Source organism: Ciconia boyciana, chromosome 19, assembly GCF_034638445.1.
Source record: "Ciconia boyciana chromosome 19, ASM3463844v1, whole genome shotgun sequence".
In the NCBI taxonomy this organism is placed as follows: Eukaryota; Metazoa; Chordata; class Aves; order Ciconiiformes; family Ciconiidae; genus Ciconia; species Ciconia boyciana.
The window spans coordinates 1914754-1938901 of record NC_132952.1 but is presented as its reverse complement, the minus strand read 5'-3'; the positions used below and the strand labels follow the sequence as shown (position 1 = coordinate 1938901).

The following is a 24148-nucleotide window of genomic DNA, read 5'->3' as shown; positions in this document are numbered from 1 at the left end:
GGCTCGTGTTTTATTTGTCCGCGATATTACCCATGAAGGAAGAGGAGAGCGTTTTGTTTTGCTTATTGACACGCACTTCTGCATATTATTAAGGAAGAAAAAGCTTCCAGCTCTGATTTTGGGGCTGGTGATGGGGGAAATACACACGGACAAGGCGGGGGGGGGGGAGGAAATCCGCAGTTTAAAAATCATATTTTTTTCAAGCGACGAGGCTCAAATAAAATAAATCTTAAAACCCAAAAGCTCCCCCACCCCCCAAATAAAATTTAACCCCCCCAAAGTGAGGGGGGGAGCTTTTCGCGGCCACAATAGCCCCGATTTGCAAATGAGCATCGCCTGTTTCCAAATCACAAGCAACATTTTGCACCGTCCAACGGCTATCCTTTTTCCAACAGACGGTCCTATAATATTACAAAACTATCTAACAGCAGGGAGTTTTGAATAATTTATCTCCCTTTCTTCCCTTCCTTGGCCCTTTGTCCAAACTTTTTCTCCTCCTTGCAGAATTTTGAATGAGAATAGACAAGCCCTCCCTCCCCCATCCCTTTACTCCATTTTTAAGGCAGCCTAGGGTTTTTCCCCCTTTTCCCCCCCTCCTTTTTTTCTCTTTTTTCTTTTTTTTTTTTTTTCCCTTCTTCTTCTACTGTTTGCTTTTGTGGTCAGGAATCTTTTGCTTATAAAGCTTCAATAGACTTGAAGGTCTTTTTAAGTGAAGTTCATCTTCAAGTTTGGGAAAAAAAAAAAACAACAAACCCCAGGATCGGATCCTTAAAGAAACCCCTTTTTGTGCACCTTCATTTAAAACTCCCAGGAACGTTTGATGGTGACACGGAGAAGCTTTTTTTCTGCCCCCAAATCCCCCCGCTTCATTATTTCCCCACTCACCTGCATTGTCCCAAAATGGGGAAAACTTTGTAGCTAGTGAGAAACTTTGTAAGCGATTCCGCCCCACCTCCCCACGCCCGGACTGGGGACCCTCTCCATACAGAAAATAACTCTCACCCTGCTCCCTCTTGGCCCGACACCGACGATATCACAAAACCCCCAAAACTCCGACCGACTCAACCCCGAGAGGCCTGGGCCATCGCCATTTTGCCATCAATTTTGGAGAAAAATAGCAACCCCCAATTTCCTGAAGCCCATCCCCAAGGCTTGTATAATTGCTGTTTGCCCCCCAAAAAAAGCGCTGAGCTCTGCGACACAAGGAGATCATTTTCTGCCTAAACCGACACAGCAGCTCCTCCCTCCCGTTGCTCAAAACTTCCCCGTCTTTGCGAACGCCCTCATTGATAAACCTCAATTATGCCCCCTAAAAATGCCATCTTTCCCCCTTTTTTGGGGGTGGGAAAAGGGGAATCATCACCCCCACCGAGTTTGCAAAAAATAAAATTACAAGCGCTGCAACGGCCGGCTCCGACCATGCCTCGTCCCCCACCCCACATTTACAGCACAGGAGCTTTAAAAAGTTTAATTTTTCCTCCCACGAGAGGAAAGCGCCACCGGTGGGAGGTGATAACAGGGCCCCCTGCTCTCCCCTGCCACCAGCCTGGCCTCAAGCCCTCAATCAGAAAGGTCAGATTTATTTTCCCTGATTTTATTTAGGGGTGCAGAACCCCCCATTTCCTCCGATCCGAGGACCTCCTGTCTCCCCTCGGCACCGGTGGCTCCGCGGCAGCCCCAGCGCAGCGCCGATCCCGGCTTCTCTAATTGATATTGATTGGCCAAATCGGTCAACTGTCAGCCAGAGTTTCAGGGGACCACTTAGAGAGCAGGAGAGAAATCTGTTGAACAAATTCGTGTAGGAATCAGAGATGCCTCCCCCACAGCCATCTCCTTTCCCCCTTTATAAATAATTGATCCAGAGCAAAACGCCAACAACTCTTCCTCCTGGGAAAGCATCCTCAGCCCGAGGGCTGGGTACCACCTTCCCCTCCCAGGGCCCTGCATCACATCTTCGACACTGCCACCGGTCATTTTCAGAAAGGACAAACGCGAGAGGCTCTGGAGCCATCCCCTGTCTTATTCTTGGCAGGGAGGGACAGGTCCTCTCTCCCAAATGTCCCCTCCAGCACAGCCCCGGGGCACGCACGGCTGCCTTTACCTTTGTCGCCCAGGATGCCGTCTATGCTGTGCTTGGCCTTCTTCTCCCCGTCTTCCTCCTTCTTGTCGCAGTCCTCCTCTTCCTCTTTCTTCCCGAATTTGATGCGTAGCACACGGCTAATCGAACTCACTAAACCTCAGACAGTCAAAGACAAAAAGGCAAGTATAAGCTGCCTGGGAAGGCAAGGTGGGAGCCGGCCAGGAAAACCCAAGCCGGGGCTGCATGACTTGGGCAGGAGGCCTTGCACGCACACGAAGGGCACCTGCACCCCCTTTTCCCAGGGGTACGCACCTGCCCAGTCCTCCATGCCCTCCGAAACACCCCTGGGTTCACCCCCGCCATCGCAACGAGCTGGACGCCCAAAGTTGGACGCACTCATCCCGCACTCATCACACTGTCCCCCGAGACACCCGGCACGAGCAGCACCCGATTGTGCGCAACACGCCCCAGAGCATCACAGCTGGTGCAGCACCCTGGGTCGTGCACCCCCAGGGTTATCACCTGCTTTGTAACAGGGAAAAGGCCCCCCACCACCCAGCTTTCACCCCAGCCCCAAATGGGACCCCACAGCCCGGATTCAGACCTGGGCCCTGTCCTGCTCTGGGGGAGATGTGCCCTGCAGAGAAGGCTCAGCCCCCCAAAACAGAGGAAAACTCTCAGCTGGGCCCAAAAAGCTCACACATCCCTGCAGACCCAAAACTGGGGTGCAGGGTCGCTTTTCACAGGCGATGGGGATCCCTGGCTGATGGAAACGCTGCTCTGCAGCCCCAAATGAGCAAGTCCCTACAGACAACCGGGGTCCCCTTTAACCCTGGGTTTGTTGGGGTCTGTCCCCGTGCATGGGGTCTGCTCCCTCCACACCGGGAGCCCCCCTGCTTTCAAGGGAATTGGCATAAGTTGGGAAAATTGGTTTGTTTGTGTTTGTTTTTCCAGCAGACCGCAGCGGCCAGGGCACACCCCCCCTCGCCTGGCATTTATTTGCTGCTGTGGGTTTGCTTGGGGTGATTTTTCCCCCCCCCCTCCCCTATCAAAGCAAAGGCCAAGAGGATGTTTGTAGCCCCTGGAAATATTTTTGGTGGCGATAATTGTTTCCCTTCATCTTCCTGCGGGTATCGGGGTGTCCTTCTTGCCAAGCTGCCTTCTCACCTGAGGGCACGGTGCTCCGGTCGCAGTGCCCATCCTTCAGGAGCCTGTCTCGGATCTCCCAGCTAAACATCCCCGGGTTTTCCCGTTTGTATTCCTCGATTTTCTTCTCCACGTCGGGAGTCGCAACCTGCTTTTGTGATCAAGGGACATCGGTGCGTGCCCGCGTGTGCAGAGAGAGGGAAGGGGAGAGAAAAAAGCGCTTTTAATTGAAAAGAGAAGCTGTTCAGCTCAGTTCAATCCTCCTCACCCTGGCTGCTGGTTTTGGGGCTAAGAATAGGGATTTGAAGGGGGAAAAGGAGGAAAATAAAGCTGGGGAAAGGCCCCCCTGCCCAAATGTTGGCCACCCTAAAAGTAGAGTCCCTGGGGGCCAAGGAGATGGGCTTATCCTGAGCCCCAGGGGGGAAGGAGACAGGACGGGGGTGCAGGGAATGCTTTTTTGGGGGGGTTATATACACCCCGTGATTTATTATTCCCCGAAACACCCCGGCTTGCCTCCTCCCCACACACCGGGGCTGAAGCAAATGCTTGAACGCTCGCCACTTGTTGCAGACGGGGGAAAAAAAAAAAAAATCACTTTAATTTATTCATAGCCTTCAACTCTGCACCGATTTCTACCCATCTGAGCCTGCAAACTGCAGCTTTAATAAAGCTCCTTCCCCTCCTCCCCCCTTTCGCTGTGCGTCCACCTGAAAAAAACCTTATACCCTCCGAAGAAATCTTAATTTTTTTTTTTTTTTTAACATAAGGAGGGCTGTTTAGCTCGGCCCCCCCCATTGCACTCACCCTGGGCTTGCTGCCTCCGATGGCTCCGGGACGGATGGAGCCCGTCTCCTGGTACCTGCAGAGGATTTTGGAGACGCAGCCGTGGGAGACCCGCAATTGCCGGGAGATCACGCAGGGCCGGATCCCGTGGTGAGCCATCTCCACGATCTTATGCCGGATGTGGTTGGGCAGCGGGCGACCGTTGATGAACACCCCTCCGAGCTGGTTCACCCTGCCCTGGCCCAGCGGGGTGGAAACTGGAGAGCAAGGGGAAAGAAAAAAAAAAAAAAAAAAAAAAACCACCCAAAAAAACAACCAACAACACGGGGGGAAAAAAGTTAAAAGAAGGAAAAACCCAGCAAAACGGGGTGCATCCCTCCCCGCACCCTCAGCTTCTCTCCCGGTATGTGAATTTTTAAAAGACGGGAGAAACCCCTCGCCCATCCCCTGGCCTCGGTGTTTCTCTCCCCATCACGGGGAAACTTTTCGCAGATAGAGGGAAAAGAATAATGACCATGTGCTCATTTATTTAAAAATAAAAGTGACCACGACCCGCACGCCATCACCCCGCTCCCCGAGGTGGCCGCTATGGTTGTGTGTCCCTCTCTCTATTTTTGGCATTTCACACCTATGTTTTGAATCATACCCGACGTTTTAAATAAGGAAAGATTTAAAACCGCATGGCAAAGCCCCCCAAAACTTCCCCGTCTCCCCCCAAAAAAAGCACGCTGCTTCACATTACGGAGCTTTCAAACAAACTTTTGGAAATAACCTCTTTAAATACCCTCCAGGGGCTTTTTTGGTTGGGGTTTTATTTTCCTTTTGGTGGGGTTTTAAAGGGTTTGAGGAGGTGCGGAGCAAGCGCGGATCTCCCGCGGCCGCGCCGCTTCCCCGGCCCCTCGCCCGGCGCATCCCCGCCCGGCGCGGGGGACCAGCAGCTCCTTAATCCCCCTCCCCAATTTGTTTAATATCTCGCAATGTAGATCTTGCAGATTAATACGATTTCACAGGCTGGAAATTAAAAAAAAAAAAAAAAAGAAAGAAAAAAAAAGGAGGGGAGAGAGAACTCAGCTGGGTAATTTGCAGAAAGGCTGGAGGGGGCGAGGGACAGGGAAGGCGAGGGGGGTGATTTTTCTCTTTATACAAAGAAAAGTCGATTCCAGAAATTGCCTCGCGATTTAACAAGAATCATGCACCACTAATTCCAAGTCACTTGGCCAGCACTCCCTGGATATATCATTATCGACAGATAACACTCGAGTGGCCAATTTTACATTCAAGAGGTACTAAAACCGCCGGCCGCTCTCTCTTTTCATTATTCCCAGTCATGTTGTGCAAATATTGTTGTAATCCTTTGATCCTTTCCCTTGCCGTCTGTTTTACTTCATTTGCTACAGAAAAGCACTTCAACAAATCCCCCCAGCTTGTATGTTTTGCAGCCTGCGTGGTTTGCCACAGCTTTGAGTTTCCCCACTTGATCACGGGCTGGATGAAATTTTCCTGTTTAATAAATGCGGGGAGAGGGGTCCCGCTCTAATTTGGTGTCCCCCCCCCCTTTTTTTTTTTTTGCTGTGTGCCTAGAAATAATAACCCCGTCACACAAAGAAAAAGCAGAGGAGGGGGAAAGTTGATGCGCTGCGAGGTGGGGATGTCACCGCACTTCGCGAGGTGACAGCTACAAAGTCCCCCCCCTTTTCCCTCGCCAGCCCCGGCCAAGGACATCTCGGCTGCCCGCAGCCAGCCCATACCCCCGGCTTGGGGTTTTTCCCCTTCTTTTCCCCCAGAAAAGTTAAAAACAATCAATTTGGTTGGTTTTCCCCACCTTTTCAGGGCGATTAAAGCGTGGGGACGTTTGTGGGTTTAAAAACCAAACCAAACTAGGAGAACCGGCCCCCCCCAAAATCTGCGGGACGCGTGAAACTACTTTAAATAGGGAAAATAAAACAAACAAACAAAAAAAGGCAAAACCCGGTAATTTCGCGGGGACGGAGCCGCGACAGCGGGCAGGGAAGGAGCGAAACACCAGCGAGAAGTTGGATGCTCCGGTCGGAACCCCCCCGGCTGCAAAGTTTAGCTGCACCCCCGACCCGGAGCAGCCCAGGCCGGCCCCCCCGGTTGTGCCGAGGTGCCGGGGGAGGGAGCGGTTCCGAGAGGTGCTTTCCCAGACCTACCTTCCAGGGGGAAGCCGGTGCGAGGGTAGTTTTGCCCCGGAGCCGGGCGCATCATCCGAGGCACCGTCCCGGGCAGAGCTGCCATGGTGGGGGGTGGGGTGGGGGTTCGGGGCGGCGGAGCGGGTCCGGTCCAAACCGGGAGGCACCCCTTGGCCCCGGGAGAGCCGAGAGAGCCGGGGGGGGGGGGGGGTGCGGGGCCGCCTCTCCTCGGGGCCGAAGCGCTTCTCTCTTCCAGCCCGCGGCTGCAAAACAAGGGAGAAATCTTTGCTCCAGGGAAAAAAAGAATAATAATAAAAAATAATAAATAATAATAATAATAAAGGGGGGTCGGGTGGGGAAAGGAGCGGGGGGAATCACCCACCAGAAATTCCTCTTAAAGTTTTAGGGCTATGTCACAACCGGCCTGAGCGGGCGCTCCGGAGGAATGTAACCCGGGCTGCCGGGAGCAGCAGACACATCCGAAGTTGCCTCGGTGCTGGGCTGGGCTTAGGGCTGGGGGGGGGGCAGTTTCCCCCCTTATTTTGTTGTTGCTTTTTTTTTTTTTTTTTTTAAGTGGTTGGTGCCTGTCGCTTAAGGGATGCTCGTGATGGGGGGGTGGCTGGGAGGAGAAGGGGGGGGATGTCAGATGGAGGGTTTGGAAGTTGTTAAAGCGGGGAAGTTGGGGCCGGGGGAGGCCGAGCGGGCTGTGATAGGCTCCGGCTCCTTTCTTTTATTCCCGGCCGGGGAAGGGGGTACCGCGGCGGGGCCGAGGGACCAATAAGAGGCGGCAGCTTCCCAATGCGCTATGGGCTCGCCTTATTTTTTTTTTTTTTTGTAGATATTATTATTCATTACTAGGCTTGGCTTCCTTTTGATGGAAAGCTGGGGTCCCCCTCCCCCGGTTGGAAAATATATTGGGGTGAAAGGAGCGAGGAGAAAGTTTAGGAAATGCGGGTTTTTTTGTTTTTGGGGTTTTTTTGTTTTACTTTTTTTTTTTTCCCCCTAAGAAAGTTGGGCGCGCCCGGAGCATCCGTGCGGGTCCCAACGGGGTAAGGCCGGCCCGGGGGGGGTGGGGAGGGGAGTATGGGGGCTGATCCCGGCTCGGGAGCTGCAGCATGGATTTAAGAAAAAAAAACCAACCAAAAAAAATATATATGTATAAATACCCCCCTTAGCTGTCCGCCCGAGCCCGGGACCCGCTTTCAGCCCCTTCGCCGCCGTTGGTGGAGGCGGCTCGTCCTGCCCCGCATCCCCCCCCGCACCCCCAGTCCCGCTACGCGGGGCCGGGACTGGGAGCAGCTGGGCGGCCCCCCCGCCGCCTTCACCCGGCCCCAGGTAGCTCCCTGCGCGCCTCCCTCCTGAAGAGCACGGCTTTAATTAAGAGCCGGGCTCCCAGCTGCCCAGCTGGCACCCGGGTTTGGTTCTTTTTGGGGTGGGGGGCAGCTCCGGTGCTCCCCGCCGTTCCCCCGCGAACTGCCCGCTCGCTCGCTGACCCGGGACGGGGCTGAACAAATAGGCAATGTTTTCCCCCCAAAATAGGAGCGGGGCAGGAATCCTCCTCGCAGCGGGGCATGACGCCAGGGCTCACGAACCCTTTTGTTTGCAGCTGTAAAAGGACTTGCCGTGCAAACCGCTGGAAACTTCTCGTCCCCCTCCCTTAAAAGCATCCTGGGGGGGTGGGGGAGTGGCGGTGGGGATAAAGCAGCCAGCGACACTTCTGACCCGTCTGCGCCCAAAACGCGGTCCCTAAATCTCCTCCCTGCCCCCCCCCCCCGAAGGCATCACCACCCCTAATCCCCCCCCGCCCCTTCTCCCGGTGCTGGTTTTTGCTTTGAAATTAAAGCCCTGGCTGGACCCCTCCCAGTCCGGCCACATCTTCATCGCTCACCCTCTTCCTCTTTCCCCGCAGCCGCAAAGCTCAGCCTAAACCCGCACCCGCCTCGCTGCGCGGCCCCGATTTGGTTTTCTCACGTTTCCACGCCTAAAATTCGCCCAAACACCCCCAAAAAACACGGGACGGGGGGAAAAAAAAAAAAAACAAAACCAACACTGAAATTCTTTCCAAGGTGTCAAGTTCCTCCCAAAGTCTCCAAATCCCGGCGCAGCCCCGACTTTGGGGCTCCAGCAAACGAAAATAAAGCCTCTCCCCTCCCCTCCGCCCCAAAAACGCCAATTCCCGAAGTTTTAGGGAGAAAAATAACGGGCAGAGCTGAGCGGGACCAGCCCAGAGCCCCTCGCAGCCCCTTCCCAACCGCATTCCTCCAGCGCGGCAGTAATTCAATTATTTGCCTTTCATTTGCTTAGATGGGGGGGAAGAGCCTGGGAATAAAGTTGAAAATTAAATGTTTCTGCTCTCTCAGCACCGGGGAAGATTAAACTACAGAACCCGAGCCCGCAGTCCCTGCCTTCCCCGCCGCTCTAGGGTTACCTCGCCGGGAGAAAAACCTCTCACATCAAACACAGCATTTGTTTTCCCTCGCCCCCCCCTCGAATTGGGGTAAGATTTGACACTTTCAGGCAAAAAAAACCCAACAACCCAAAACCAACCAACCCTGCACTTTCTCCTCCAGCACTTGCTGCCAGCTCCGGGCAGGCACTAAGCAAAGAGCCACCTTCTTTTTTTTTTTTTAAATTATTATTTTTGGTCTTTATTTTTATGTAAGCGATGCGGTGGCATGTGGCAGCAGCCCCTAATTTTGTTTCGGGGGGGGGGACGACGACAAGGGGGTGACAGGGACTGGCACAGCCGGGGGAGGGGGGACGCTCCCGCTGGAAAGCAATTTCACAAATCATTTTTCTAACAATTAAGGAGTGTGCAGGGGTGAAATGGCGATTTCACATGCAGAGCTGGGGGCCGGGGGGGTGTTACCTGCGCACCCAAGCAGCCAGCTGAGAAAGGGGGAACCCCTTTTTTAATTTTTTTAATTTCCCCCCCCCTTTTTTTTTTGCCCGGTGCTCTGCTTCATTACCCATGTTCACAAAAGAGAGACCCCTTCTTTTCTCTCCTGCGAGCAATAGATTAAAACAAGCATCAATCAGGAAAGGAGCAAGTAACTGCTTAAAGGAGCAGGGGCAGAATTCCTCCCCGCTTCCCCTTTTCCCTGCGCATCTCCATGGTTTCCTAAGGTATGTTTCTGGTTGATAAATGCCGTATATCGCTATTCCCTTTGGAGAAACGGCTTGTAAATCACCGCTGAAAGCCAACTCATAAGCAGAAGGGAACGGGCTCGGCTTTCTCATTTTTTAGGAGCATCTCTCACCCCAGCATCCATCCCCTGCATCCTTCGCGGGAGGAAGGGGCTTTTCAAGTGCGAGGTGCTGGATGGCTCCTCGGAGGGGGCCAGCACCCCCAGGCTGGGGGGAGAAGGGCTCTGCATCCGATTCCCCACTTGGAAAAGATGCACGCAGGTTCGCCAAGCCTGCCCAGAAAAACCACCGGGGCCCGAGCGCTGCGCCGGAGGCGAGCAGCCCCCCCATCAATTATTATTAATTATGATTCTCCTCAAAAGAAAGCCCTACTCTTTTTTTTCGGGATGCCATCCCATTTCTAAGAGCCATGCGGGTCTCAAAATCTCCTTAGAAGATAACTCAGATGCGTCTCATCCGGTCAACTAAAACCTGAAAAATTTGATCACGATTATTTCCCCCCCCCCCTCCACAAGTAGGATGCAAAAAAAAAAAAAAGCCCGGGGATGAATTATTTAATGAAAAGTTGCTACCTTCTGCAATTACAAGAAGATTACTAATGTGGGAAGGTTTTCCATTTGAGATCCCGGAGTAATAAGCATTATTTTTTTAAGCGATTATCCAATAAATCTCTCTTTAAAGGGCGATAAATCCACCTTGAAAACCGGGGATTTAAAAAAAATATTTCTGAGGGACTTCCGCATTTTTTAAAATGACCATTGAAAAAATCGTGAAAGGAAGAGTAACAGATTCAGCCTGAAGTGTTTGGTTGTTTTTTTTCCCACAAAACCCAGAAAGGAGAGAAGGAATCTTTGCAGCAAAGGCAGGCTCTGGAAAAACGGGCTGCTTGGTTAAAAAGGTGGCGGAGAGCTGGAAAAGCAGCTCCCGGTCCAGGACCAGGGAAGCCAAGTCCACCCGTCCTCGACATCACCAAAAAAATTAATTTTTCTTATTTGCATTAAAGCCCAGAAGCTGCCAAAGGAAGCAGATGGGATTTGGGTGCAGAAATTTGGGGCCTGATCCCACTCAAGCCTCTTGCAGCATCCCTGACCCACTGATGCAGAAGTGCCCTCCCATGTCCCAGGTCTCAGAAGACCCCAAGTGTCCCCAGGTATCGGAGGTCCTTGGGCAAGGCAGCTCCTCAAAGGGGGCTATAGGCAAAAAATAAACTGCATTTATCGCTAAGATCTGCTGTTGGTTGCAGGCGGGTTAGAAGAAGCAAAGACAGGGTAAAGAAGGGAAATTTAAGGTCTTTGCTTGGTTCCCCAGCTCCAGAGCGTGGTCCTCAGGTTGCACGGAGACTGTCACGCTGGTCTCTAATCCTCCTCCTTCCTCCCCTTTCTTAGGGGACCAAAGCTCTGCTTATTTGCCGGAGGTGCTCTTAACTTCATTGCTGAAGAAGGAAAAGAGTTCCATGCAATCGGACCGTGGGGTTTGTGAAGCCCTAAAGCAGGGAGAAAACAGTTTCCACTTCCAGAACTATTTCCAAAGGAAAAGTTTGCACTTGTTTTTAATGCAGAGTGCTCCTGCACTGTCAACACTGACCCTGCCGCTTTGCAAGGAACCGGGTTAGCCATGCTGTTAATTTGTGCATGTAAGAGGAATTAATTTCTTTTTTTTCCCCAGGGAAGGCAAGACCCAAACCCAAGAAGAAAAGTCCTCCAACTCCGCTCCCCATCAGGATGCCGAACAAAAGGCAGAGTGTCACAACACCATCGGGCTCCTTGGATCTGCCTCTCCAGTGGGTCAGGTTTAATTTGCCCAGAGTGCAGTATTAATAGGATGTAAGCTGCGCCCTTGAACAATTACCTTATCAAAGCATAACATCTATGGAATGAGCAAAGTATTTTCATTAAACAAATCAAAATAATAAGGCTGGCAATGGCCTTGTTCATTCTTTGAACCTATAAGTGGCTTTAGAGATATTCAACAGTACCGCACCAACTTCTATTCCACTGGTAGTCCCTGCTTAGTTTTTCTAAAGAAGATTAACTACTCCTTGCTAAAAGGCTCAGTTCTACTTTTGTCAGGGTGCACAGACTAATTGGGTTTTCCCTGCATACAACGGGATTCCTGTACTCCCGCTACCGGCCTCGCTTCCCATTTCATGTGGCTTTTCAAGACAGGGAGAACACTTTCCTCCACGTGTTTGAGTTGTTTGGTGTTATGCAGTAGAAATAACACCCTAAAATAGGACCTGACCACGCAGGGAGAACAATCACGTTGGGAGATGCTGCCGGAGCAGCATAAGGGTGGAAACAAGAGGGGATTTTCCTAACTTGTATCTTTCTGAACATTAGCAAATAATATATTTCAAGGGAACAGGCTGTTGAAGAAGGTGGCAAGGGACACAGCTGGTCCCAGGGGGGAAAACACTGAGGCTGGGCACCTAGGGGCCAACATGCTTTAAGAGGAAAGAGGACAGTCTGGGAGCAAGGGGGATCATGATTTTAGGGTGCCTTTCTTTGAGACACCCAGCTTCAGGCATGCTAAAGATGGATTTACAAAAGACAGCGGAGCACCTGCCCTCAAATAACTCAAGCTGCCTCCACACTGGATATACATCCAAATCCCTTGTTAGCTGGCTCATAACTCACCTGCTCCCAGATTAGTCCCACTCCAGCGCTAAGGGCCAGAACATTTCTCACCCCCATAAAGACATCACTCTTCCTTCCTTACACTAGGGGGTAAAGAAAGTGCACCCAGATGCCTGTACGTAACAGCCCAGCTACTCTCAGTGCTTCCACAGCTGTCCGAATTTTCTGGGAGCTGTACCTACTGTAGCTACAGCGCTTTATGTAGGCAAGGGGGACGTCAAGCCTGATGAAGCCCTTTGAGAGCCAGGTAAACCAGAGCACAGGGCTTGTATTGCACAGCCTGGTCTGGCCCCGGGAGGCTGCCAGCATAGAGAAGACCATGGCAGCAGCAAGAAGTCCTGGAAGAAGGCATGAGCACGGAGGGGAGAAAACACAAAGGGTTTGGTTTGGTTTTTCCTGAAGTGCAAGGAATCAGATGGAGCCAAGCTGCATATTTGTCTGGGTGAATTAAAAGCACAATCCTCTCTTCCCAGAGGGAGCAGTTGCTTCATATTTATACATTTAGTCTTACAGGTGTAAAATAGCTTCCCTTTATGCTTATATAATACTTTTTTCATTTGAATTTCAAGGCTTTATTCCCTTCTTCAGATTCAAGTCTCCTACCTGAGCCTGATTCTCCGTATTGCCATTAATTCCTTCATCACAGAAATGAATTCCGTTTAATTCTCTATAGCACTTGTTAAGGCAGATCAAAAAGTGCATTTGCAAAGGTTTCTTCCCCTTCTCCCTTATGGTTTCCAGCTCACCTGTGTCCTGAAAAGACTTGAATTTGAAGCCATGGCAGTAGTCACCATCAGTTCCTCTCATGGCAGAGGAGAAAGGGACAGACAGGAGCAGCCCTTTTTCTCCCCCCCAGTTCACAGCTGGGGTATTTCACCCTGACTGGGATTAATAATTACTGATTTCTATTACTGATACCAGCTGCAGATACAGCTTACCTGTTTCACCAGGTGAGTTATAGTTAGGTAAGACCTGGCCCCAATTGAGTTGGAAAGCTGAGACAACAGCAGAACCCAGGGTTTCCATGAGGAAGAGGATGAAGGCAAGGAAATGGAGAGATTTAAGGAAAAACTTCACCAAACACACAGATTTTAGCAACACCAGTCCTGCTCTCAGAGGCACCATTTAAGCAGAGCATCTCTAGACAGCTGAAACCAAGCAAGGCTTCCCTGACTGTAGCAGATGTTTCCCTTTCTGATGGAGAAAGGCTTTTCTCAAGAAAAGAGGAATTAATACACAGACAGTGATTCAGGACAGCTAGTGAATAAAGGAAGAAGTTCAGTACTGTATTTTTCACATCTATATATAATGCATAAGGTGACTGTAACCACATGGCACCCTGAAACCAGCACACCGTACTGTACGGAAACACAGCAAGAACAACTCAGCTGGCCAACGTAGTGACAGAAATCAAACCCTAACAGTAAGACTCACACAGACCATATCAGCCTTCAAGAAAAATTACAGAATTCTATCAGGCTTGCTGCTGTAACCCCAACATTATCCACACTAGTTACTCAGAACCTCCTCATTTAAAGCCCTTCATTTAAAATTGCTTGGCATCTTAGTATAAAACCTGGTTTTTATACGCATTTCAGTTTAGGTCAGGCATTTAGCTCTAGTATTGTATAAGCAGAGCTGCTTTGTTGCCAATTACAACATTACACAAACATGTTGCTACAGCAATAAAAAAGAAAAAATAAGATAGCTGGAAACCCCATTCTAATGTTTAATTATAGTATTGAGAATTAAGAGCCCTACAACACACCTTCACAGCTAACTCTAGCCAACAAGCCTCAGGATTATACATAGCAAACCAACAAAATAACATTGTTTTGCTTAAATAGTTGATGGTATAGAACAAAGCACACACCAGGGGCTGCAGGCCAGGATGCTGCCCAGGTATGGAAGGGAATGTTCTGGAACCATCGACTTTTATAGTGCTGGAGCCCTCTCTGGAACCGGTCATAGAGGAGAGGGCACGGCACGCCTGGGCTGTATAAGCTCCACGTGTGCTTGCTTGTGGGGCTGAGTGGGGAGGTGTTTGGCGTTTGGGTGAGTTGTTTTGGGGCTCACAAGGAGTGCAAGTCAATGAAGAAAGCTCTTAGGGATTGCTTAAAATAATTCTTAAATTTGTTTCTAAGGCTAGCAGAAAGTTTAGGAAGAAGTATACATAAAGCAGCAGAAATGATCAAGCCTTGCAAGCTCTGGAAAGCTTCCTTTCTTTTTTCTGGGCTGGCTTCTCTAACCTCAAGGTAGGTATTATGTAGTTGCTCTGCTTTTTTTTTCCTAAAAGCTGATAATTTTGTAGCTCTGCTGATTGTGTTCTTGGTCTCTGAACTCAAGATAGATCTTACAGAACACCTCCATTGAAGTAGAAAACAGTTTAGTGTTTCTTTCAAAAGAAATGTATTTCTTTTTGTTATCCTTAATTTTACGTAGCTGAGCTGACTGCTCCTTGCCCTCCCCTTTCAGGGGTTTCTGAGGCCGGTTAGTGCTGGCAGGGCAGCTCAGGTGCAGGCAGACCCTATAGTAACTTTACATTAAGGCCAGAGCTCTATAGGTGGCTTCAGACAGCTGGAAGGGCTTGCTTTGCTCTGAGCCCTGTGCTGGGGGGCGGTTTGGGAGAGGGGGATCCTGAGTATCAGCAATGCAGGTAAAGAAGTAGATGCAAGACTAGACTGAGCTCCCTGGGCATATTTCTTATATTGGCTATATATTTTTAATATTCAGCTAAAAATCACCGGGTGAGTAGTGTGAGCCTGAAACAAGCTGGTTTAGAAGCAAAGCAAGCTGTTGTTGCTGAATACGATCTACTTCTAAGGAGGCTGGTTTGCAAACTTCCCTTGCGGTGGTAGAAGAGAGAGTCCTTCTGGTTGAGGGACTTGGCTTTATCCTTAAAATAACTGGTTTAATTCTTCCGTTTGCTGTAGATTTCTTTATTTAACTTTGGTGGGATCTTTTAGTAAAAGCAGGGTAATATTTCTGTTATCTCCTTGCTGTCCTGTGCACAAGCTCTGTAGGGCAATGATGGTTTGCAGAGCCTCCCAGGGTCTGCTCCTGAGTTTCCAAAGAGTTGTAATTCTGCAGCTTCCCTGGTGTGATTTGCATGAGGCTATGCATCTCTTCCTGAAAGCCAGTTTAAATTTTGGATGCTGCCAGTGCTGAGGAAGAGAGGAACAACAAGCAAGGGGAAGAAAAGGTTAAATCCCACTGAGCAAACCTCCAATTCCCCTCTTTCATTCCCACCAGGTAGCTTCTAATTACTCCAAGAGGAAAAAGGTCAGGAGGTGGGAGGAGGCTGCCACAATAGGGAGGAAAATGTTTTATTAGCTACTAAGTTAAGGGCTCCCACCCCCTGCCCGGGCGTACCCCTGCACCCTGCTACTCTCTGCAAGCTTAAGACTCTCAGCAATGCTGGGCTGTTTCTTGTAGGTGATACCTTTGATGGCCAGGTATTTTTCTAAGTGGGGAAAAAAAAAAAGGTCCCTCTATTGGCTGGTTTTGTATAACTTTAATGCTAGGGTGTGATTTCCATATCAATTTAGATTAATGCAATGCCATTAGCTTGGGCAATATTGCACAGAGAAGAGCAGCGCTCTCTGCTTTGGAGCTCTTGGAGCTGCACTTGGTTGTATTAATGGTGCATGTGGAGCCTGAAAACTGCGTCTCTGCCTCCCCCTCTGCCCAGAAGTGCTTGGGATGAGGGATTATTTTCTTCCCATGCAGGCAGTAGCGGTATGTCCTGCTTCTGTAAGACGCTTTCTCTGCATGCTATTGTAAGACCTTGCTAAATTTTGAGATGAAGCTGTTTGCTTTTCTAATGTGAGACTCAGTGGTGTTTTGTCTTCCTTTTAAAATGTATTTTTCTAGCCATTTTTTCTCATCCTATAATAGTGATTACACCAATTCACAGTGAGACAAAACATTAAAGGGGAAAAAAATCCCAGTCTAAGAAATGCATATTTTTTTTGTCTGAAGGAGATAAGTCTTCAGAAACACAGAAAGAAATTTGCACGCGGCTCAGCCTTGTAGTGCTTAATCTCATGCAATAATCGCTGCTGCTTGGGTTGGCAGAAGAATAATTAAACAGATATTAAAATTGCAATCGGCTGTCACTGAAATCTAATAGGAACCCTGGGTGATCAACATCTGAACTGCTATCTGGGGAGGAGAAGTCAAGGGGAGCTTTCCCTGGCTGGATTTTCCCTGTCCCTGGTGCACCAACCTGGATCTGGAGTTGGAGAGCGGTGGTGGGGCTTGCATTGGTGCAGGCTCTGCAGCTGGCTGAGCAATCTGTAGGATAAATCCTCTTAATCCATCTGGAGTCCATACGTATCGGTGGTTTGCTTGTGTGTAGCCAAGCCTGGACACAAGGTCTCTGACCTGCCACAGCACATTGAAGGTGCTCTTGGCTTAGTTGAGTCCGGTGCTGAGATGTCAGCTGTGTGCAAAGTCCATGAGATCCTTTGCAGACTGGCTTTGAGTCTGCAAAAGTGTTTGAAAACAGCAAGAGAGGGACCATTATATTATATTTAACATTAAGGAAGCAAAGGATCAACTTTGGCTCAAAAGAGCCCCTCGGTGCGCAGCTTGTGGGGGCTTGCTTTAATTTGGCGCTGACTTTTAAACATAATTTCTTTTAGTTGAGACCGGTTCAGGGGCCTGAGATGAAAGACAATCTAGTCACTAATGCACAGTAAAGTAGGGGCAGGAAAATCCACTGACAAACCCAGCAAATAAGACAGGAGGGTATTTTTTTTTTTCCCAAGAGTCAATTCTAATTTCCTGAATCTTCATTAGAAAAGAGGGGTTTTTTTCTTTCCTCTTAATTCCTCTCCATAATCAATTGTTTTGCTTTAATATTTGACATAGGTGACAAACTGTTGAAAGCAGGTAATGGAATTGTTTTGCTTTCAATATATTGAAGTATTTGAAGAGTGGCCTCCTGTTTCTGGCACCATCAAAGCCCATGGAGATGTCCGTCCCTGCGCTGGGAGAAGGGTCATGCCCATGTAAAAGAGGGCATGGTAAGGATAATACCTGACTCCTTGGATGGTGGTGCAGGATCAGGCCCCCGTAACAAAAACAGGGGAGGAGATTTTGATCTGAATTATTTTGGCCAAAATCCAAAGTAACCTGTTGACTTCAGTGCAGTTATTCTGGCTGGCTGGATGCCTGGTGTAATGGAAGGCAGGGTTGGGGCCCTCTCCTCAAAGCAGATATTTAATGTTCACAAGTTACTTCTCAGTATTAGGAAAAACAAGTTAACAAGCCTTGCAAAGGATTTCTTCTCCTGGAACAGTAAAATTGCTATTTTTTTCCCCCTCTTTGTTCCTTAAAACTAAAATCTTTCTGTCTTCAAGACACTTTTTTTGGGTTTTGGATTTTTTTTGAAGCTATTACCTGTATAATTTTTTCAGCCCATGGTTATATTAGCCTTGGATGATGCAGTATCTGTAAAAGAAGGGTCTTTTGCTCTAATGCACCGACTGCACTTGACTGTTTCCTATTGATAGGAGATAGAGCAGCATGGAAAATAGCCTGTGCAAGGCCCGGTAAAGGGAGGGAAGTTAGTAAGTCTGCTCAGCATATAAAACCACCCGTCCCCTTATCATAATCCATAGACCCACTTTCCTAACGTCACCTCCGCTCTTCTGGGGAGAGGTAGAGTTATCTTCCCAGGCTGGGGAGAGCTAGATAGTCGACGAGCTGCACACTTATTGCCCAGCACGGCAGGCGTAATGGGAACTGAAAATTGCTCTAAAATAAAGTTGCTGGGGAATTAACTTCTAAAGGGTGGAAATCCTTGGAGGGGGGGGGGTGGGATCTGTACAGAATTAAAATCAGGCTTGTGCTTGGTCTTGTTCTCTTCCTGGGAGGCTGAAAGCCTCGGATTGGCCAAGCTTTTTTTTCCTCCTGAAAGCTTAAAGCTTTTGTGCAGTAGTTCTGATGGATCAGGCCCTGGAAACGCACTCCGAATGAAGGGGAGAAAGGCGGTGCGACGCAAAGCTGTATCACAACCCCTGGTTGCTTTGGAGTGTCTTTGGGATGACCTTGCTGGGCTGTGCCAACGCAAAAAGCACCCAGCACCTTGCTGTGTTAGTCTTTGCTGCTGAGCAAGGCTGGCAGAGCTGAAACCATAGCACAGCTTTAAGCTGAGCCTTCTTAAACTGGCTCCTGGACTTTGGTGAAACCACGTAGACCTTGCAAGGCCACTAGAGACCTCTGCCAGGAGCCCCGTCTTCTCCCTGTGCTGGCTCAGCAGAGCATTTTGCCTCCATCCCTGCTCAGTCAGCAGTCGCGGATGCCTCCAGGGTGTCCTCTGAAATTCAGGGGGATTTAAGCTGTGCTTAAAGCAATTTTGATGGAGCAGGGGAGGGAGCCCACTGGAGGTAGTTAGGTATTTTGTGGCTGCGGGGCATGAAGAAAAGCGTGCTGCTGGGAGGACAGTCATGTAGGCAGACCAGGGGTGGTCAGGATAGCCAGCTGCTCCCTGTAAATCCAGGTTTTTTTCCAAGTTTTTAAACCTAGAAAGTAGAGTTGCTTTGTTATCAGTCGGCTTGGCTCCCTTGCTGTCAGAAGCTGACTCAGTCCAGCATTTCATCTGCTTTTCTTCCCAAGATCAGGCTTGGAAATAAGTCTAGAAAAGCACCCTGAAGTGCAGGCTTAATTCTTCCCACCTCCCTGGAAAGATGCTTTCCTGAATGGGACAAGAACTATTGGGTCAAAGAACAATGGATAGCAAAAAAAAAAAAAAATTTGGAAGTATATTTACCATATTGTACTCCCAAAGAGGTTCTGGGATAGAGCTGGTTTCAGCAGGGGAGTCGCTGTGATGCTCCTTTCCCCTACAGCAGCAGTCGCCCAGCGAAGCCAAAAGACATTGTTCTAACCAATGCATTGAGAGTGGAATAGAAAATAAATTGCTAATAAAAACTCTAGGGGATGCTGTGTGAGTGGGAATGGAAATAGAGCCTGGCATATGTTTTTATTGACTTCAATGGCATTGCACCATGTTGTCCCCACACTTGCTTTTGGTGATAAATTACAGTGCATTTCTGACAGGGGTGGAATGATTAAGCTCAGATGTCTTATTAAGATCTCTCCTTTCCAAAATGTCACGTTGCCTTGATGTTTAAAGGTCTCTGTTGTGCAACAAACACGGCATTGTGGCAAGCAGCAGGCTCACTGGTGCAGGCAGGCAGGGCCCGCACGGTCCCGCTGGGAAGCACGTGGAGGGGGAGGATTGGCAGCTCCCCTCTCGCAGCCCAGGCTCGTCACTGCTGGGGTCCCAACCCCACCGATATCCCTGAGAAGAAGGGGAATGGGATGAGCAGTGTGGGGCCTGGGGTGAAATTTGCTGGTCCCTCCAACCCTCTGTCTCCTGTGCCAACTCAACCATTGGTGCCTTCAAATACACCCACCAAACTTCTCAAAGCAGGTTTGCAGCCCCTCACTATTTAATATGACTGCACACATCATCTCCAGCCTGGTGTCCTTGCCCTGTCCCATATTGCTACCTGAGGGATGCGTGTACCTGCAGCTGCAGCTCCTGCAGGACGAAAACGTGGTCTGAGAGCTGTGCCCTCAGACAGAACTCTCCATCAAGGGATGGAGCAGGGTTTGAAAGCCTCCTTGAGCCTCCTGCTCCTACGGCCGGTCCTTTGCCGAGCCTGGGACAACTGTGGGCTGCCATGTTCTTGCTGCTGCTCACTGAGCAGTGACGATGGGGCTCCAGTTCAAGTCCCTCTGTAGCATTAAGAATATATCAGTGTCCTTTTAATGGTACAGGCTTAGCGCCTGGTGAAGCATCTGGGTACATCCGGAGCTTGGCAGCAAACCATGTCCAAAGGGGCCATACAGGTAGCAAGAGGAGACTGGTGGCTTGGTTGCCTTCCTGGCCGTGGTGCCTTTGGCCCTGCTTGCCCACCTGCGGGGAGGAGGAGGTTTGGGAGCCCTTGGGGCGAAAGAGGTTGTCACATGGAGGTCACTATTGTGTCCTTTTCATCCCGCAACAGCCACCAGCTGGGCTCAGGGCAGCGAAGCCTGTGCACCCACGGGAGCTGCGAAGGGATGCTTGCCTCGAAGGGAAGACCGTCACTCGGCTCTGCCCGAAGCTTGTCAAACCTGCTCCTCGGAGCAAAGTGCTCCTCGGCTTCTCACCTCCGCGCTTTTTCTGCCCGGGGGAGCCGCAGAACCGGTGCAGAGCAGAGCAGAGCGTGGCAGGGGCTGGTGCCCGGGGGCGCGGGCCCGCGCCGGTGCCCGGCTCTCCATCAGCAGCTGCCTGCTGCCACCCCGTGGCCTCGGCCGGGAAGTTTCGGGGAGCGGTGCCCTCCTGCCTCGCTCCCAGCCATCCTCATCCTCCTGGGCAGCTCCAGGCTGGCCCTGGGTCAGTTGCGGCCCCGTGACTGAGACGCAGCGGGCTGGGGTGGGCTGGCTCTGTCCTCCCCGGAGCAGGGAGTCCGCAGCGGTGAGCGAGGAGATGAAATCCGACTTTGGAGAAATCGGGTTTCCCCGAGTTCTTGGCAGCTTTGGAGCAGGGTTGGTGTGTGCGATTCAGGTTTAGAGCTGAGCTGTCTGGGGGCCCCGGATGAACCAGCTCCTTGAAGGCTGCTTCTTGCACTTCTGCTCCAGGTGATGCCTGCAGTCTGGAAAACTAGGAGTGGGGGAACAGGGAGGGAAGTAACCTGATGCTTTCTGGTTTTTTTTCCTAAAAGTTTAGTGTGATTTGGAGTCTTCATTTTTTTCCAGACCGGTTGAGCTTTTCCTTGTGCTTCTGGCTTGTCCGTCTCCTCCACCTGCAGCCTGGGCGACTTTCCATGTATTTAATGCGGTCTTTGGGGTGGCAGCAGGGTCAGCTGCCCCCAGAACAAGTTTGGGGGAAAGAGAATTTAGGCTAACTCCCAGCGGGATGGGGAAGTAACTCTCTTTGGTTAGGCCACTGCAATAAGGAGGCGTGAATAGCCTGGTGACAAGGCTTCCTCTTCCTCCCCCAAGGATTTTAGGGGTTTGGTTTGAGCCCACTTCTGTTCTATGTTTTTTTGGGGGGGGCTTGAGTGCACATTGAGTCCTAGGTTTGCTTTTAAAGCAGGTGCTCACGTGCTTTGCTGAATTAGAACTTGACTTGAATTTGACAGAAGAAAACCTCAGTGCTGCTTCTGCTTCTCACAGTTTGACGCAACAAACTAAAAAACAGTAGTTCAGGATAGGGGGCGGGGGGCCAGGACCTTCCCTGGTCCTGACGCTTCTCCTGACACATGCCAAAATCAGCTTAGAGGGGCTGTGTGCAGGTCCTGGGTGCTGTGGCATGGGGGGGTCACCCTTCCCTCTGCCTCGGCTTGTCAATCGGGAGCCGGGAGTGCGGCAAGTCCACAGACGAGCCACAAGCTTGGCTCACGTGCTGTGGGAAGTCACTCATTTCCTGCCCTGGGCTCTCCGGGGAGAGAAGCTGCTCTTTGACAAGCTTCTTAATTAGCCAGAAAGTTGGGTCATAACCACTGCTGTGTCTCCCCTTGTCATGGTTAGACTCCAGGGTGTGTGAAAAATCGAACCAGTACAATGAGCGTTTAGAGGAGCTCATGTTAATTTTAGAGAATGAAAAGCGGAATTTTTTTTCCCCCCTGTTGATAATGATTTTTCAATACCCTCAGGAAAGGAAGAGAAAGGGGTCTCTTTTGAAACAGCTTTAAAAACGTGTCCCTCCGAAGCGCCGGTGGTTTGGGAGGGAGGCGCTTGGCTCCTGGGCTGGTGCAACAGGCTCCTGTATGGGATGTCTGGGGCTGTCAGAGCTTGGGCTTTGCTTGCTCTGTGTCAGGGCAACACGGTGGAGCCAAAAGCAGATCATTTAACCCTTCCTCATCCCTTGGCAACCCAAAAGTGGTGCATTTAAATTGTGATGCAGGATGGTTTGGGCAAGCTCTTGGCTTGGGATCAAGGTCTGCAGCTTCCTGCAGACCCTCATGCTTGGTAGCGCGTGTGCGGTGATTCCTGTTTTGATCCCACTGTATAAAAACTTTTTTTTTTTCTTCTACTGGCATTTTGCAAGGTACAAGGCATGCTTTCCTTGCAGTCAGGAGTTTGTTGGCAAACTTGAGGACTCATTGAAGTCTGTTCTGATCTAGGAGGGAACAGTTATGACTATAACAGGGTGGATTTCCAAGATAATCAATCAGACTTGACCAGTGCCTTGCTTCTTACCTTTTTCTTAGCCTGTCTTTTGTTGTGCTTGAATCTGAAGCTCCTTAAGACCGTAGCAGAAGCTTGAGGTCACTGGGCCCTTCATGGGGTGGGGAGATGGCCCCTCTTGCACTCTGCAGTGTCCTTGGTTCATCATCTGGGTATTTCTGTCACTGATGTCCTCAGGTGCTAAAACACGGTCCTGGTAGCTCAGACCCTTCCTGCAGTGCCCCATAGACTGGGTGGGTCGACATGTGTCTGCGATGAGGATGGGCCAGGGCTGCTTTGCAGGCTGTGGGGTGTGATATGCAGCAAGGACTGCTCTGCCTTCTCTAATATTGATACTGGAGTACCTGAGCGTGGCAGGTGATGGTGAGGAGAGGTACTTGAGTGTGCTTTAAATCCTCTCAGTAACCTTAGGTACACATGAAAGCCCAGAGAAAGGGTGTCTTAGGCCTAAGGGCTTAGTATTTTCTTTGTGAAAGAGATCTGTCAGGCTTTCCCCTGGTGCCAGTTGCCTTGCGGAGCTGGAGGATGCTGGACTTCTGCAATTAGCAACGGCAAAGCCCTAGATCCTGCCTCTTGGAGCACAGAGCTCCTGGCTTTGATGGGTTAAATGTCACTCAAGTCCCTTAGTCCTTTGGGCATCCTTGTCTGGGGGCCCTGGACAGCATGTTGTGTGGCCTTGACTCTTCCCAGACCCTGTGTCTAGATAATGAAGCCTTGATATCAAGGCTGACGAGGCGTTACCAGGTGCTGAGAGTATCTGTGGCCTCTAGCAGGAGCTCCAAGCAGAGTTTGAGCATGCATCAGTGTCTAATGTGCTTGTAACACAGAAGGGAGCTAAGGCTGGGAAGGACCTGCCGGGGGTGTCTGCAAAGTGAAGGAATGAGTGTCGTGGGACCTGTTTTTCCAGCTTAGCTGCATTCCTCTTAGCACAAACAGCCGTGTGAAGGGTTGGAGTCCTACAGGTTGTGTGCAACCCTGCTCTGTTAGTGGGTAACTGGGAAAAACAGACCCAGTTCTTGCTCAGGCCCTTTATAGGTGCAGAAGGAGGCAAAGCATGATGCGTGACCAAGCTTTTATTCACCTTAGCCCCAACCCCCTTCTTAAACCATCTTAGCCAAGTTATTTCTGGAGCTTGTGTCTCCTTTAGCTGCTATAATGTTCAAAGCTTTGTTTATACAACAAGAGCAGTTAAAATAATGGTAAGAGTTGTGCACAGATTTTTCTCAAAGGCATGGGAGTCCAGAAAAATCTGTATTCATTCAAAAAATAATAATTACATGGAAGGTTTCAGCAGCAGTGAAAACAGCCCTGCAGTGTTTCAAAGCTGAAAGCCCGTGCCAAGCTGCTGAAGGTGAATGAATTGGGTAGAGTGAGGCTGTCTCACCGCATTTCTCAGTTATTGGCTTACCCTGCCCTGGGCATGCTGCCATCCCTCTCTGCAACATCAAGCTCATGTTCCCTCTGTCTCCAGAGCCATTGAGCTACTGTGAGCGTGTCCTGCCTGCCCTGGGGTCTCTCTGGGTCAGATTTGGGTCAAGGTTAGGTTTGAACTTTCCAGATTTGTGGTCGACCTCCACCAGCTAACAGGATTGCTTAAAGCAAAGTCTAGATACCACGAGGTGAAGCATTGCTGGCTTATCTTTGCTTTTTGGATTTTGTGTGTGTGCGAATAGCTGGGATAGAGCGTGCTGGAGAGCCTCGCTTCTCTGGCACAGCAGAACTCTTCAGTGTCGCAATGAAGGCATCAACATGCAGGAGTCATCAAAACTGATGGCAAAAAGGTGCTTACACTAAGACACTGGGGGTTTTTTTATGTTTTAGAGCAAGTGTAAAATAAGGTGCACAAAGCCAGAAAGCAGCTTTGTGTGTGGTGTAGAGTGCTTAAGATCCAATAGATATATCAGCTATGGATGAGAGCTGAGGCTTAGAGGAAAGCAAATATCTCCAGAAAGTCTGGTTTGGTGTCACGGTTTAATCCCAGCCAGCAACTAAGCCCCACAGAGCCGCTCGCTCACTCC

General features: G+C 50.0%; 1 protein-coding gene across 3 annotated transcripts in view; it reads right to left on the bottom strand.

Moving 5' to 3' along the window:
- PAX7 (paired box 7) overlaps positions 1–6265 on the bottom strand; it is a 101252-nt gene extending 94987 nt beyond the window's left edge. For 2 of the 3 annotated variants that reach the window (XM_072883853.1, XM_072883855.1), the window contains exons 1-4: positions 6181–6265; positions 4031–4266; positions 3248–3377; positions 2102–2230 (exon numbers count right to left, since the gene is read on the bottom strand). In XM_072883853.1, coding sequence (XP_072739954.1) covers positions 2102–2230; positions 3248–3377; positions 4031–4266; positions 6181–6265 — 580 coding nt within the window. Of the gene's footprint in view, positions 1–2101; positions 2237–3247; positions 3378–4030; positions 4267–6180 lie in introns of all 3 variants that reach the window. The other variant, XM_072883854.1, reaches the window with a different exon arrangement.
- Between the last annotated feature and the right edge of the window lie 17883 nt (positions 6266–24148).